The sequence below is a fragment of the Ipomoea nil genome, unplaced genomic scaffold, assembly GCF_001879475.1.
Source record: "Ipomoea nil cultivar Tokyo-kokei standard unplaced genomic scaffold, Asagao_1.1 scaffold0176, whole genome shotgun sequence".
Taxonomy (NCBI): domain Eukaryota; kingdom Viridiplantae; phylum Streptophyta; class Magnoliopsida; order Solanales; family Convolvulaceae; genus Ipomoea; species Ipomoea nil.
The window spans coordinates 877811-893233 of record NW_017616604.1 but is presented as its reverse complement, the minus strand read 5'-3'; the positions used below and the strand labels follow the sequence as shown (position 1 = coordinate 893233).

The following is a 15423-nucleotide window of genomic DNA, read 5'->3' as shown; positions in this document are numbered from 1 at the left end:
ACAATTTACTAGATCTCAGCTCTCCTTACAAATTAGAACAAGATATCTATCTACAAGATCTTGTAAGGACTCCCTTGCCACATCTTCCAATCTCTTAGACTTCAAAACCTTTAGAAATCCCTCTGAAACCCAAAAATCAACAATCACATCTTCATCAACCTCATAGTCTTCTGGTATACACACAAATGACAAAAACAAAGTCTAAGATGATGAGGAGAAGGTGTAACTCAAATCAATGATATTCTCACACTGCAGATTAGAATGATCTAAATTTAATGCGCAAACATTTTTTGCAATATGCTCCCACTCATTAATTGTTTGGTTGGAGTTTGAGAGGAGTCCAGCAGCCACAGTAATTGCAGGAGGTAATCCTTTGCACTTCTCTACTATCTCTTTTGCAATACTTTCAAATTCAGGGGATAAAATTATTCTCTTAGACAAAATGGGAAGAAGAAGCTTTTGAGTAGAGTGAAGTCTAAGCTTCATGGCTTTCCCCAAGTAAAACAATCTCAATTGGTGTTCAATTTGGAACCTTAGTTCAACTCAGGCATCTCTCATTTGTGCTTCCAAACCTTTGATTGCTTCATCGTTGTTGCCCTCGCCCACCCTAAAACCGAAATCCTGTTCAAGAGATCGAGGTTTGCAAAGAAGAAAGATTCTTGTAAAGAGAAGTGACTTTTGTTTTGTTACGAAGAGGGAAAATGAGTGTGGGTTGGAGGAAGTGTTGATGACGTGTGTCCATTAAAATGGTTACAGCACCAAATAAATTTTGCCAAACACCCTTAGTGTGACAAGGACAATTTTGATCATTCGTCTAATTTCCCTAGTTGACGTCTGAGAGGGGATAATTGCGTCAATTCATCATATCTCCTTTTGACGCCATGGCTGAGGCCATACAGTGCAGTAACGCAGCTCTCCCTAGTCGAGTCTGAGTCAAGATCCTCTCTTTTTAGCATACTGACGAACGGCACCGCCATCGAGCATGGCTGCGAGATTGCAGAGAACTAGGAGAATGCGACCTGTGATGTGGCCGGATTTATGAACAGGCAAGCTAAGGAAACTCTTCTAACATCATAAATGCACCAACTTTGTACTACGCATTCTCAACCAACCGAAAATCATCTTTACTGGAATGTGCAACAACTTTATTACCAATCTTTAGAATAATAGAAGTCGTCATCCCTGGAAAGTAAAACACCATCATCTATAGCATACAAATTAATCATAGAAATTGAAATAAATTTGGATTAAAATTAAGAAAATTATGGATTAAAAGTTACAAGTATAATTATTATTATTATTATTATTATTATTATTTTTGAAAAATAAAAGTAGCTAGAAATCTAACCGTAAAATATCAACCGTTAATGCATTGTTTCCGTATTCTTGTTGCTCTTCTAGAATACACTTGGCAAAAGATATAACTGACTTTGAACATTCATATAACTTGATCGATTTGAGAGTAGCTATATCTGCAAAGCCACTAGGAATCTTTTAAAAATTATACATGTTCAAGAGGACAAGACATTCAAGGACAGGAAAATGGTGACCCGTGGCTTTCAAAATTTGTAGATCACACCAATTTATGGTTAAGAACTTTAATCCATGATATCCTCCATCTTTGGGTTTCCATTTTTTGCCAACAGCAGCAACACGATGCAAGACGAGGTCCTCAAGCTTCGGCAACATCCCAACAACATACATATCCTTCCAATTTAATTTTGTATACAAGAGTTTCAATATCTTAAGATTTGGCAAAATATTCTCTATGCTCAAAGTCCCCATAGAATGAATTGTACTAAACTCCGGATGAAGAAGTTTGCCACAAACTTGTAGATCTTCCAGTTTATACAAATAGGCAAGACTTTCGAACCAACTGAATGCTTTGCATTTCATATTAATGTTACGATCTTCATTAATTACCAACGTCCTTAGATTTGGGATTCTCATAAACAGCTCCTCTGTACAACTCCTATAATCCAAATATCTAATGCTCTCCAAATTATGATGAACTGATCTTGGAGGAACCAATGTAATGGTTGCCTGAAGACTAAGCTTCTTCAGTTGGGGTAATCCCGAAATGTTAAGGGGTTCATTTAGTGAATGATTAACTTGAACTTCTAGCTTCTGCAAATTCCATAACATGAACAAGGGTAGAGAATTAAGTTCCAAAGTAGAATAACTTTTTAGATATCTCAAATGCACTAGACCCATTAACTCTGTAGACGCATAGGCATTGTCGTCTGGCTCTTCTACTATCAATCCCCTTAAAAACTTAAAATGAAAATGAAATTGCTTATTGTAGCCGTTACGGGATAAAGCCAACCTTAAAAAGGAACTGCAGGTATGAGACAAAGAGTTGTAACTGCAAATTTTTGATTGGATACTCCATGGGTGAGAGATACGAGAGGAGTTTATTAGTTGATTTCTCCTAAACCCCACACTAAAGATAGAGCTATCATTTTTGAGACATAATAGATTCTCCTTTTGAGCTTCTCTCAAGGCCAATTCACCCAACACATCATGCATTTGATATACTTTTATTGATCCATAATTAGTCATCTTTGTAGAAATTAAAACAAGATTCCTATCTACAAGATCTTGTAAGGATTCTCTTGCCACGTCTTCCAAGCTCTTAGACCTCAAAACCTTTAGAAATCCCTCCAAAACCCAAAAATCAACAATAAAATCTTCAGCAAGTTCTTCGTCCTCCAGAAAAAGCCCAAGTGACAAGAAACAGTGTTTAAGATGATGGGGTAAGAAGGTGTAACTCAAGTCAATGATGTTTTCACCCTTCTGATTAGAATGATCTATACTTAATGTATGAACATTTTTTGCAATTAGCTCCCATTCATTTAAGTCTTGTTTGGGGTTTGAGAGGAGTCCAGCAACCACATTAATTGCAAGAGGAAATCCTTTGCACTTTTTTACTATCTCTCTACCAATTCTTTCAAATTCAGGGGACAAAGTTATTCCCTGGGGCGACACCTTGTTGTGAAAAAGGTTCCAACTTTCATTTGAATCCAAAAAACGCGTGGTATGACGAAGATTACCACCTGAACCAGCATAATCAGCCACATTTTTGAGTCGAGTGGTCAACAACATTCGACTTTGATTGTTATCATCTGGGAAACATTTCTGCAAATCACACCAAACTTCTGTACTCCATATGTCATCAATTATGATCAAATACCTTTGACGTTTTAGACATTTGTAAACTACCTCAGCCAATTCTTTGTTGCTAGCTTCATAGTTTTCTTCATCGACCCCAGGGACAAGAGAACGAAGAAGGACTTTGAACACTTTTGTTGGATTATACACCTGTGAGATAGTAACCCAAGCTCGACAATCAAAGCGAGAAATGAATGAAGCATCTCCATAAATTCTTTTAGCTAAGGTGGTTTTACCGATTCCACCCATTCCCATAATTGACACAATTTCTCGTTGCTTGGATTGCTGGTTCAGCTTATCCATTATCATGTTGAACTCATCATCACAGCCCCACCATTTCTATTCTAGTATGTTGCAACGAATCACCAACTGTAATGTTCTCCCTTTTTGGCCCTATAAGTCTAAGAGAAGCACATGTATTGTTCCCTTGTGGGGTATTGGATTGATTGTAGTGTGCATTCTTAACCTTCAACATCTCTTTCTTGATGTAGGATGTAAGTTTAATTCCTTGCATGAAAATTTGATTAATCTTATGTCGAGCCTGTATCCGTTGCTTCATGTATTTATTGAGATAAGAGGGGACTCTCAATTCTTGCCTGATTATACTTTCTGCTTCAGACAAAATAGGTTGTAGTACCTCTGTCTCCCATTCACCATCATTGTCCTCATGTTCATCCTGGCTCCCTTGTTCATCATCACTATTTTGTTCTTCCTCAGTCGCTCGTTCATTCATCATCACTCTCCTCCTGTTCATCCCGGCTACCATGTTCATCATCACTCTTTTGTTCTTCCTTGTTCTCCAATTCATCCTCACTCTCCTCCTTTGTCTCATGTTCATCTTCGCTCTCCTCCTTTGTCTCCTGTTCATCCTCTTATCATTAGTTTAATTAAGACATTCATCAAGCGGCTCATGTCATACATTCACCTTATTCTAAATAGGTCATTATATTGGAGCCAACTGTGAAGGTCTGGAATGACTTGTGCATGTTCCCATCTTCGGTTTAAGTGAAGGAAGGCCCTTGGATCGCTTATGTGAATTGGTGTAATTGATTGAATAGGTGCATGTTGAGAGGTGACCCTTGGGCATATTAGGCTATTGCATGTTGAAGAACTCGAGTGTACCCCGGGTCTATTCACTTGAGTTTTAAGCCAAGAAAGAATGTACATAGCTACTCCGGTTCACAAGCAATGTATGGGTGATACCAACATGACATGACTATTTGTACATAATCCTCTTCATGAGATCAATGGGGAATGTGAGCCCCAATCCTTATACCATGGACCAGGGTTCACAGTACAGTGTTGATGCTGGTGCATGTATGTGTTTTATATTGTGAGTTTTTGACTTTTTGTGTCTTGTGCTATGAAATTTTATACCTTAAGAGTATGAATTCTGTACCTGAAACAAATTAGTAGTCGTGTCTTATGTTATTAATTTTTGTGTCTTATGTTGTGAAATTCTGTGCCTATGAATTCAAATTTTTTACCTAAGTCATATTTGAAAAATAAGTAATACGGAGTATATAACATGTGTATGTGTCTTAATTTGTTGTAATTTTGTGTGTCTTGTGTTATAAAATTATGTAACTTACGAGTATGAATTATGTAACTCATCGTTTTAATTCAGGGTCCATAATGCTATGTGGACCGTCCATGATATAAATTGCCATGTGAGCCCATGTAGTTGAGATCTTGCATTGCATTTGGCCCTCTTGATTGCCGCAAATTATGCTGTGGAAACGTGTTCACCATGCTTGGTGAACACGTTTCGAAACGACGTTGTTTTACAGGCGTAACATTAAAAACAAATAAAAATTATTTACTGTGCTATTAACGGCGTTAGTCTCGATTTTGAAGGCAATTTTCGTTATCGTTTTTGGCAGTTTCAATTCGCTATTCAGTTCTTTGATTCCATTCGCTATTCACAATTCTCTTCTTCCATTCACGATTGCTTGATTTGAACTCGTAGATGGAGGAGACAGCGGATCGGGGAGAAGATTTAATTGGTGATTCGATTTCTGCGATTCCAGGTTTGTATCATTCGATTTCTGCGATTTTTGCGTTTGATTTCATTTGGTTTATGAGATTTTAGCTGCTTGAAATTGAATTAGAATGTATGTTTGTGTTTGTTATTGCGAGATTGTGGTGTGAGCGTTATAATCTTTTAAATGTGTGTTTGTAGGATTTTGTGATTCATGGTGATTATTTGCAATGTTCTTTATTTTTAGTTTGTTTTTACTGATTCTGTATCTATGCAGTTTGAATGTTCATAATGTCGCAATTGTTATTAATATTATGTTTCTGTTATGACTTTACAGTTATAAGATAATGAATTTTCTGTTATGCAATTATGAATTTTGATACTCTGTTCATGCATGTGGTATGGATGTTCATAATTTGATAGTTCGATGTTCATAACATATTAACTAGTATGTTACTCTGTTTTCATATATTCAGTAAATGAAGATTTTGTTGGTGATTCACTAAGTACTGATCAAGAAGATGTAAGCATTGGCATTGATGGCTCCTCTTCAAGTCCAGGTATATTTCTTAGCTTTTAATGTGAATGTGGTTACTGGTAGTAGTAGGTATTGATTCATGGTGATTATTTGCAATGTACTTTATTTTTAGTTTGTTTTTACTGGTGTTTATTCAGTATCTATTTGCAGTTTGAATGTCCATAATGTCGCAACTGTTATTAATACTTTGTTTCTGTTATGAATTTACAGTTATGATATTATGAATTTTATGTTATGAAATTATGAATTATGTGAATTGTTATTGATGGACAATATATTATTTTTTGTAGAGCATGGCTGGATTTATTCGACATTCCCCATCCCCCTCTACTTAAATAAAGAATAAATTTCCATCAAACTCATTTCAATTTTGTACTATATTATATTCATTATAGTTGAACTGTACATTCATAAGGTGTAGACTTGTTCTGTAGATATTGTTGTTCAAAAGTCAGTAGTTGTTATGTTCTTTTGGCAAGAGTCATCTACTCCGTTCACATAGAAGAGTGGGAAATAATCATCTTGAATATTTAAAAGATATGAAGAAGAGTGGCGTTGCATTGGCGGATGGTATAAGGTTTTTGAAACATCAGTCAGGGGGTTCTCCATTGGTTGGCTTTACCAACCGCGATGCTTACAATTCGATGGCTTGTGAGAGCTTGAAGTGTTTGGATGAAACCGATTCCAATTCTTTGATTGAAATATTTAGGAGGAGGCAGTCTAATGAGGCTGATTTCTTTTTTGATTTTGAAGTTGATTTGGATGCAAGACTGTGTAGTTTTTTTTTTTGGGGGGATGGTCAAATGAGGCGGGATTATGAGTTGTTTGAGGATTTGTTAGTGCATGATACAACATATCGCACTAACAAATATGATATGACTTGTGGCCCTTTTGTAGGGATGAATCATCATTGCATGAATGTAATGTTTGGATGTGGGTTTTTTATGAACGAGAGGATAGAATCATTTGCGTGGTTGTTTAGAGCGTTTTTAAGATCCATGGATGGCAAGTGTCCACAAACTATCATGACAGATCAATGTTCAGCTATGGTTGCTGCTTTTTCTATGGTATTCCCTACATCACCCCACTGTCTTTGCATATGGCATATTGGTGAGAATTCGAAGAAGCATATCAAGGCATTAAAGAATCATAAGAATTTTTTGGATATGTTCAATTTTGTGTTGAAATACACCGAGACTAAAGATGTTTAATGTTATTATTTACTTTGTTCATTGGGTACAGTATCATATTTTGGTATTTTAGTCATTAATATTGTGTATTTAAGAGGGGGTAAGAATTATGAATATACAGTTAGAAGTTATATATGAATCTGCAGCATAGATATTATGGATATTCTATGTATATATTATGAATGTACAGTATTCTGTTTGGACTTTTAGTCATTTATATTGTGTATTTAAGAGGATAAGAATTATGAATATGCAGTTTATATATTATGGATCTACAACATAGAAATTATGAATATACAGTATTATGTTTTTTTGATATTGTTGTTTTGTTTCATATAAGCTTAGTAAACGTGTCTTGTAACTTTCAGGATGGTGACTGAGTATAAGTGTCATAAGAATACTTGGCTAGAGAAGCTTTATGATTGTAGGGAGAAGTGGTGTCCATCATTTAACAATGATTATTTTTCCGGTGGCATTTTATCTTCTCAAAGGAGCGAAACTACAAATCATTCAATTTCTAGAAGGTTATCTAAGACTGCTGGTTTGTATGATTTTTATTCATCCTTTGTTAGTGTTATTTCTGAATGGAGAAGTAAGGAAAATGGTGAAGATTTTCGGTGTTCTCAAGGAGTATTTGCCATGATGATGGATCATGTGAAACTTCTTTCACATGCTAGAGAGGTATATACTATTGAGATATACTTTTTGTTCGAGGAACAATTTATGAAAGGTAGCTCTTGTTATCAAGAAATTGTTTTGAATGATGGATGTAAGTGCAAGTATCATGTGTAGTGACCAGATATAGACATTATAAGGCATGAAGTAATTTTAAGCCAATCAATTTGGATATATCTTGTAGTTGCAAGTTATTTTCTGAATTGGAAATACTTTGCTGTCATTGTTTACGTATACTTCATGTGCACGGTGTTTCTAGTATTCCAGATAAATACATTCTAAAAAGATGGACTAAAAAAGTTGTTGATGGTAGAAATGTGGACATTGCTTCTATGTTTAATAATGTTGGTATCCCTCCTTCAATTTGGGTTGTTGAGATTAGTAGGAAAATGGAATTTCTTTCTCTATTTGCGTACTGCCAAATTTGCGTACCTAAGTCATATTTGAAAAATAAGTAATACGGAGTATATAACAAGTGTATGTGTCTTAATTTGTTGTAATTTTGTGTGTCTTGTGTTATAAAATTATGTAACTTACGAGTATGAATTATGTAACTCATCGTTTTAATTCAGGGTCCACAATGCTATGTGGACCATCCATGATATAAATTGCCATGTGAGCCCATGTAGTTGAGATCTTGCATTGCATTTGGCCCTCTCGATTGCCGCAAATTATGCTGTGGAAACGTGTTCACCATGCTTGGTGAACACGTTTCGAAACGACGTTGTTTTACAGGCGTAACATTAAAAACAAATAAAAATTATTTACTGTGCTATTAACGGCGTTAGTCTCGATTTTGAAGGCAATTTTCGTTATCGTTTTTGGCAGTTTCAATTCGCTATTCAGTTCTTTGATTCCATTCGCTATTCACAATTCTCTTCTTCCATTCACGATTGCTTGATTTGAACTCGTAGATGGAGGAGACAGCGGATCGGGGAGAAGATTTAATTGGTGATTCGATTTCTGCGATTCCAAGTTTGTATCATTCGATTTCTGCGATTTTTGCGTTTGATTTAATTTGGTTTATGAGATTTTAGCTGCTTGAAATTGAATTAGAATGTATGTTTGTGTTTGTTATTGCGAGATTGTGGTGTGAGCGTTATAATCTTTTAAATGTGTGTTTGTAGGATTTTGTGATTCATGGTGATTATTTGCAATGTTCTTTATTTTTAGTTTGTTTTTACTGGTGTTTATTCTGTATCTATGCGGTTTGAATGTTCATAATGTCGCAATTGTTTTTAATATTATGTTTCTGTTATGACTTTACAGTTATAAGATAATGAATTTTCTGTTATGCAATTATGAATTTTGATACTCTGTTCATGCATGTGGTATGGATGTTCATAATTTGATAGTTCGATGTTCATAACATATTAACTAGTATGTTACTCTGTTTTCATATATTCAGTAAATGAAGATTTTGTTGGTGATTCACTAAGTACTGATCAAGCAGATGTAAGCATTGGCATTGATGGCTCCTCTTCAAGTCCAGGTATATTTCTTAGCTTTTAATGTGAATGTGGTTACTGGTAGTAGTAGGTATTGATTCATGGTGATTATTTGCAATGTACTTTATTTTTAGTTTGTTTTTACTAGTGTTTATTCAGTATCTATTTGCAGTTTGAATGTCCATAATGTCGCAACTGTTATTAATACTTTGTTTCTGTTATGAATTTACAGTTATGATATTATGAATTTTATGTTATGAAATTATGAATTATATGAATTGTTATTGATGGACAATATATTATTTTTTGTAGAGCATGGCTGGATTTATTCGACATTCCCCATCCCCCTCTACTTAAATAAAGAATATATTTTCATCAAACTCATTTCAATTTTGTACTATATTATATTCATTATAGTTGAACTGTACATTCATAAGGTGTAGACTTGTTCTGTAGATATTGTTGTTCAAAAGTCAGTAGTTGTTATAGTTGTGGTTATATTTTTTTTGCAATTGTAGTTGATAAAGATTTGGTTGGTGTTGTAGTAAGTAATAGTGATGAAGCTTTTGAGTTATATAATGGATATGCATAGAGAGTTGGTTTTAGTGTGAGGAAAGGTCAACAACGTTACAAGGCATTTACTAAGTCAATTAAGATGAAGAGGTTCTTCTGTGCTAATGCTGGATATAAGGAGAAACCAAATAGTGGTGTCAAGGTTTATTCAAAAATTGATATAAGGACTGGTTGTGGTGCACTTGTTCAATTTGACGTGGGGGGAGGGGGGGAGGGATGTGGACAGTTACAAAACATTTGAAAGAGCACAATCATGAGTTATGTTCTTTTGGCAAGAGTCATCTACTCCGTTCACATAGAAGGGTGGGGAATAATCATCTGGAATATTTAAAAGATATGAAGAAGAGTGGCGTTGCATTGGCGGATGGTATAAGGTTTTTGAAACATCAATCAGGGGGTTCTCCATTGGTTGGCTTTACCAACCGCGATGCTTACAATTCGATGGCTTGTGAGAGCTTGAAGTGTTTGGATGGAACCGATTCCAATTCTTTGATTGAAATATTTAGGAGGAGGCAGTCTAATGAGGCTGATTTCTTTTTTGATTTTGAAGTTGATTTGGATGCAAGACTGTGTAGTTTTTTTTTTTTTTTTCGGGGATGGTCAAATGAGGCGGGATTATGAGTTGTTTGGGGATTTGTTAGTGCATGATACAACATATCGCACTAACAAATATGATATGACTTGTGGCCCTTTTGTAGGGATGAATCATCATTGCATGAATGTAATGTTTGGATGTGGGTTTTTTATGAACGAGAGGATAGAATCATTTGCGTGGTTGTTTAGAGCGTTTTTAAGATCCATGGATGGCAAGTGTCCACAAACTATCATGACAGATCAATGTTCAGCTATGGCTGCTGCTTTTTCTATGGTATTCCCTACATCACCCCACTGTCTTTGCATATGGCATATTGGTGAGAATTCGAAGAAGCATATCAAGGCATTAAAGAATCATAAGAATTTTTTGGATATGTTCAATTTTGTGTTGAAATACACCGAGACTAAAGATGTTTAATGTTATTATTTACTTTGTTCATTGGGTACAGTATCATATTTTGGTATTTTAGTCATTAATATTGTGTATTTAAGAGGGGGTAAGAATTATGAATATACAGTTAGAAGTTATATATGAATCTGCAGCATAGATATTATGGATATTCTATGTATATATTATGAATGTACAGTATTCTGTTTGGACTTTTAGTCATTTATATTGTGTATTTAAGAGGATAAGAATTATGAATATGCAGTTTATATATTATGGATCTACAACATAGAAATTATGAATATACAGTATTATGTTTTTTTGATATTGTTGTTTTGTTTCATATAAGCTTAGTAAACGTGTCTTGTAACTTTCAGGATGGTGACTGAGTATAAGTGTCATAAGAATACTTGGCTAGAGAAGCTTTATGATTGTAGGGAGAAGTGGTGTCCATCATTTAACAATGATTATTTTTCCGGTGGCATTTTATCTTCTCAAAGGAGTGAAACTACAAATCATTCAATTTCTAGAAGGTTATCTAAGACTGCTGGTTTGTATGATTTTTATTCATCCTTTGTTAGTGTTATTTCTAAATGGAGAAGTAAGGAAAATGGTGAAGATTTTCAGTGTTCTCAAGGAGTATCTGCCATGATGATGGATCATGTGAAACTTCTTTCACATGCTAGAGAGGTATATACTATTGAGATATACTTTTTGTTCGAGGAACAATTTATGAAAGGTAGCTCTTGTTATCAAGAAATTGTTTTGAATGATGGATGTAAGTGCAAGTATCATGTGTAGTGACCAGATATAGACATTATAAGGCATGAAGTAATTTTAAGCCAATCAATTTGGATATATCTTGTAGTTGCAAGTTATTTTTTGAATTAGAAATACTTTGATGTCATTGTTTACGTATACTTCATGTGCACGTTGTTTCTAGTATTCCAGATAAATACATTCTAAAAAGATGGACTAAAAAAGTTGTTGATGGTAGAAATGTGGACATTGCTTCTATGTTTAATAATGTTGGTATCCCTCCTTCAATTTGGGTTGTTGAGATTAGTAAGAAAATGGACTTTCTTTCTCTATTTGCGTACTGCCAAATTGTGTGAATGTAGTAGTGTAGAAGTATGTAGAGAAAACAATAAATTTTCCCCTTTTATACTTGCTGACTGCCGAGTGCCGAATAGAAGAAAGCAAATTGATTTTTCAACCTCTTCTCCTCAACTTCTGCCCAAACATCTGCCGGCCCAACTTCCACCCATTTTTTCTCGAAGAAGCTAACAAATATCAAAGGGTGTTGCTATTTGCACCACCCTTTGAAAAAATGGGGTATAAAGTACATTGAAAACATAAAAAGGTGATAATTTATAATAAATACATAGGTGGTGCAAATAACCTAATGGTTGGTCAAAATGCTATTTACACCACCATAGTAAAACTGCATTTATTAGATTTAAGTAATAATTAATTAATTCAAAATTTAATTTATTTAAAAAAAAAAAAGGAAACCATCGCCTTCTCCGGTGAGAAGGCAACCCACTGGGCTGCCTTCTCACCGGAGAAGGTGACGTTTTTTTTTTAAAAAAAAAAAAATTAATAATTTGATTATAAAAATATATATATATAAAAAAATATTAGTCTTTGACCACATTAAATGATAGTGGTGCAAATAGCAATTTTTAATGAGCACCATCTATAAAGTGGTTTGACCTATTAAATAGGTGGTGTAAATAGTAAAAGAGGTGGTGTGAATAGAATTTTCCATATCAAAATATTATATGAGTTCAGAGATTACGAGAAATTGCAGGCTCAAAAATATTATACTGGATATAAATAGGATTGTTCAAAATGAACTATTTATCATATAGAAGGGAAGCTCAACCTTCTTTCAATATGAGAACCTCAATTCAACTTAATTGTGATGTTAAGATTTGGGAGTTTGGTGTTGCCCAAACAAACTGAACAAGTCTCGCAGGTGGCTCACAAATTAAAGGTCAGTTTCAGAACCTTCAGATCCTCAAGTTGCTCACATCACATGCTATCCGTCTTCATTGAATCTTGATTTGCCCGTGTGCTTGCTTGCAACTTGCAACAACGTCCCAAATTGCTCTCAATTTGCCCCATTTCCACATCTTATCAGCTCAAAACCTCCTACATATTGCTCAATTCGAATTGTGATCTTAAAATTAGTAACTTTAATTTCGTCTTGCCCACACAAACTTATTATATATTGATCCAAGTGGACACCCTACAGAAGATAGATTATTCATTAAATCCTTCCATTCACGTCCAAAATGCTCTCAATTTGCTGCCGCCATCTATCAACTTAGTTCGACCCATTCTCAATCAACGGAAAATCATCTTTACTGGAACGTGCAACAACTTTAATACCATAAAGATTCATCAAACTCATTATCCCTGGAAAGTAAAACACCATCATCGATCTATAGGCTATAGCATAGCAATTCAAATAAATTTGGATTAAAAGTTACAAGTATAATTATTATTTTTTTTTTTTCAAAAACAAAAGTAGATTAGCAAGAAATCTAACCGTAAAATATCAACAGTAAACGCGTCGTTTCCATAGTCTAGTTTCTCTTCTTGAATACACTTGGCAGAAGATATAATTGAGTTTGAACATCGATATAACTTGATCGATTTGAGGGTAGTTATATGTGCAAAGTCACTAGGAATCTTTTTTAAACCCTCTAATTCTATGAAGACTAGACATTCAAGGACATGAAAATGGTCACCCGTGGCTTTCCAAATTTGTAGATCACAATTTCCTATGATTAACAACTTTAATCCACGAAATCCTCTATCTCTGGGTTTCCATTTTCTGCCAACACCAGCATCATCCTCCAAGAAGAGGACCTCAAGCTTCGGCAACATCCCGACAACATACATTTTCTTCCAATTTAATTTTGTTCCAAAGAGTTTCAATTTCTTAAGATTTGGCAAAAAATTCTCTATGCTCAAACTCCCCACAGAATCCAGATGAAGAATTTTGCCACAAACATGTAGATCTTCCAGTTTATATAAACAGGCAAGGCTTTGGAACCAATTGAATGCTTTGCCCCAACCTGCAATAACTCCCAATGTCCTTAGATTTGGGATTCTCATAAACAGCTCCTCTGTACAACTCATATGATCCAAATATCTAATGCTCTCCAAATTATGATGAACTGATCTTGGAGGAACCAGTTGAATGGTTCCCACAAGATAGAGAAACTTCAGTTGGGGCAATCGGCAAATATCAAGGGGTTCACTTATTGAAAGAGAAGCATCAATATCCAGCTTCTGCAAATTCCATAACATGAACAATGGTAGAGAATTAAGTTTCAGAGTAGCAGGAATTTTTAGATATCTCAAATGCACTAGACCCATAAACTCTATAGACGCATAGGAATCGTAGTTTCCCACTCCTAGTATCAATCCCCTTAAAAACTTCAAATAATCATAATGAAACTGCTGACGAAATGAACTCAAAGTTAAAAAGGTGCTGCAATTTTTTGATTGGCGGTGAGATATACGAGAAGAAGAGTTTATTAGTTGACTTCTCCTAAACCCTACACTCAAGATAGACCTATCATTTCTGAGACATAATAGATTCTCCTTCCGAGCTTCTCTCAAGGCCAATTCACGCAACACATCATGCATTTGATATACATTCATTGATCCCTTAAAATCAATCTTTGTAAAAACTAAAAGGAGATTCCTATCTACAAGATCTTTTAAGGATTCTCTTGCCACATCTTCCAAGCTCTTACACCTCAAAACCTTTAGAAATCCCTCCGAAACCCAAAAATCAACAATAAAATCTTCAGCAAGTTTTTCATCTTCTCGAAAACACCCAATTGACAAGAAACAATGTTTAAGGTGATGAGGTAAGGTGTAACTCAAGTCAATGATGTTTTCACCCTGCTCATTTGAATGATCTATACTTAATGCATGAACATTCTTCGCAATTAGCTCCCATTCATTTAAGTCTTGTTTGGGGCTTGAGAGGAGTCCAGCAACCACTTTAATTGCAAGAGGTAATCCTTTGCACTTCTTTACTATCTCTCTACCAATTCTTTCAAATTCAGGGGACAAAGTTATTCTCTGGGACAACACCTGATTGTGAAAAAGGTTCCAACTTTCATGTGAATCCAAAAAACGCATGGTATGACAAAGATTACCACGTGAATCAGCGTACTCAGCCACATTCTTTAGGCGAGTAGTCAACAACATTCGACTTCCATTCTTGCCATCCTTAAAACATCTCATTAAATCATCCAACACATTTGTACTCCATATGTCATCTATTACAACCAAATACCTTTTACCTTTGACACATTTGTCTACTTTCATAGCCAATTCATTCTTTTCTTCAGGGACGACCCATGTTGGGTCAAGAGAACGAAGAAGGGCCTTGAGCACTTTTATTGGATTATAATCCTGTGAGATGGCAACCCAAGCTCGACAATGAAAGCGAGAAATGAATGAAGCATCTCCATAAATTCTTTTAGCTAAGGTGGTTTTACCGATTCCACCCATTCCCACAATTGACACAATTTCTCGTTGTTTGGATTGCTGGTTCAGCTTATCCATTATCATGTTGAACTCATCATCACAGCCCACCATTTCTATTGTAGTATGCTTCAATGAATCACCAACTGTAAGAGAAGCAGAAGTATTGTTCCCTTGTGGGGTATTGGATTCATTGTAGTGTGCATTTTTAACCTTCAACACCTCTTTCTTATGTAGGATGTAAGCTTAATTCCTTCCATGAAAATTTGATGAATCTTATGTCGAGCCTGTATCCGTTGCTTCATGTATTTATTGAGATAAGAGGGGGGATTCTTGCCTGATTATAC

The 15423-nt window shown here is 35.1% G+C and overlaps 3 protein-coding genes across 5 annotated transcripts in view; all 3 read right to left on the bottom strand.

The window, feature by feature from the left end:
• The window catches only part of LOC109177658 (putative disease resistance protein RGA1), a gene marked incomplete at its 3' end in the record, with an annotated part of 45780 nt that overhangs the window by 14795 nt on the left and 15562 nt on the right, over window positions 1-15423 (bottom strand). The window contains exon 4 of the mRNA XM_019327077.1: window positions 3538-3889. Within this exon, the coding sequence (XP_019182622.1) occupies window positions 3538-3889 (352 nt within the window). The remainder of the gene's footprint in view (window positions 1-3537; window positions 3890-15423) is intronic.
• Window positions 1185-14084, bottom strand: LOC109176677. 3 transcript variants are annotated; one of them, XM_019326090.1, is made up of 3 exons: window positions 13105-14084; window positions 13035-13054; window positions 1185-1236 (listed from the first exon to the last, which is right to left on the bottom strand). In XM_019326090.1, coding segments are annotated over exons 1-2 (849 nt in total). In that variant the 5' UTR covers window positions 13952-14084; the 3' UTR covers window positions 1185-1236; window positions 13035-13052. The 3 variants fall into 3 exon arrangements, with proteins under 3 accessions (XP_019181635.1, XP_019181643.1, XP_019181630.1); XM_019326098.1 differs by lacking the exons at window positions 1185-1236; window positions 13035-13054 and adding an exon at window positions 12538-12712 and having other exon boundaries at window positions 13116-14084; XM_019326085.1 differs by lacking the exons at window positions 1185-1236; window positions 13035-13054 and adding an exon at window positions 12841-12982 and having other exon boundaries at window positions 13116-14084.
• Window positions 1360-3518, bottom strand: LOC109176656 (late blight resistance protein R1-A-like). Its single transcript, XM_019326069.1, has one exon. It carries the CDS (start codon window positions 3478-3480, stop codon window positions 1495-1497), a length of 1986 nt encoding a protein of 661 aa, XP_019181614.1. The 5' UTR covers window positions 3481-3518; the 3' UTR covers window positions 1360-1494.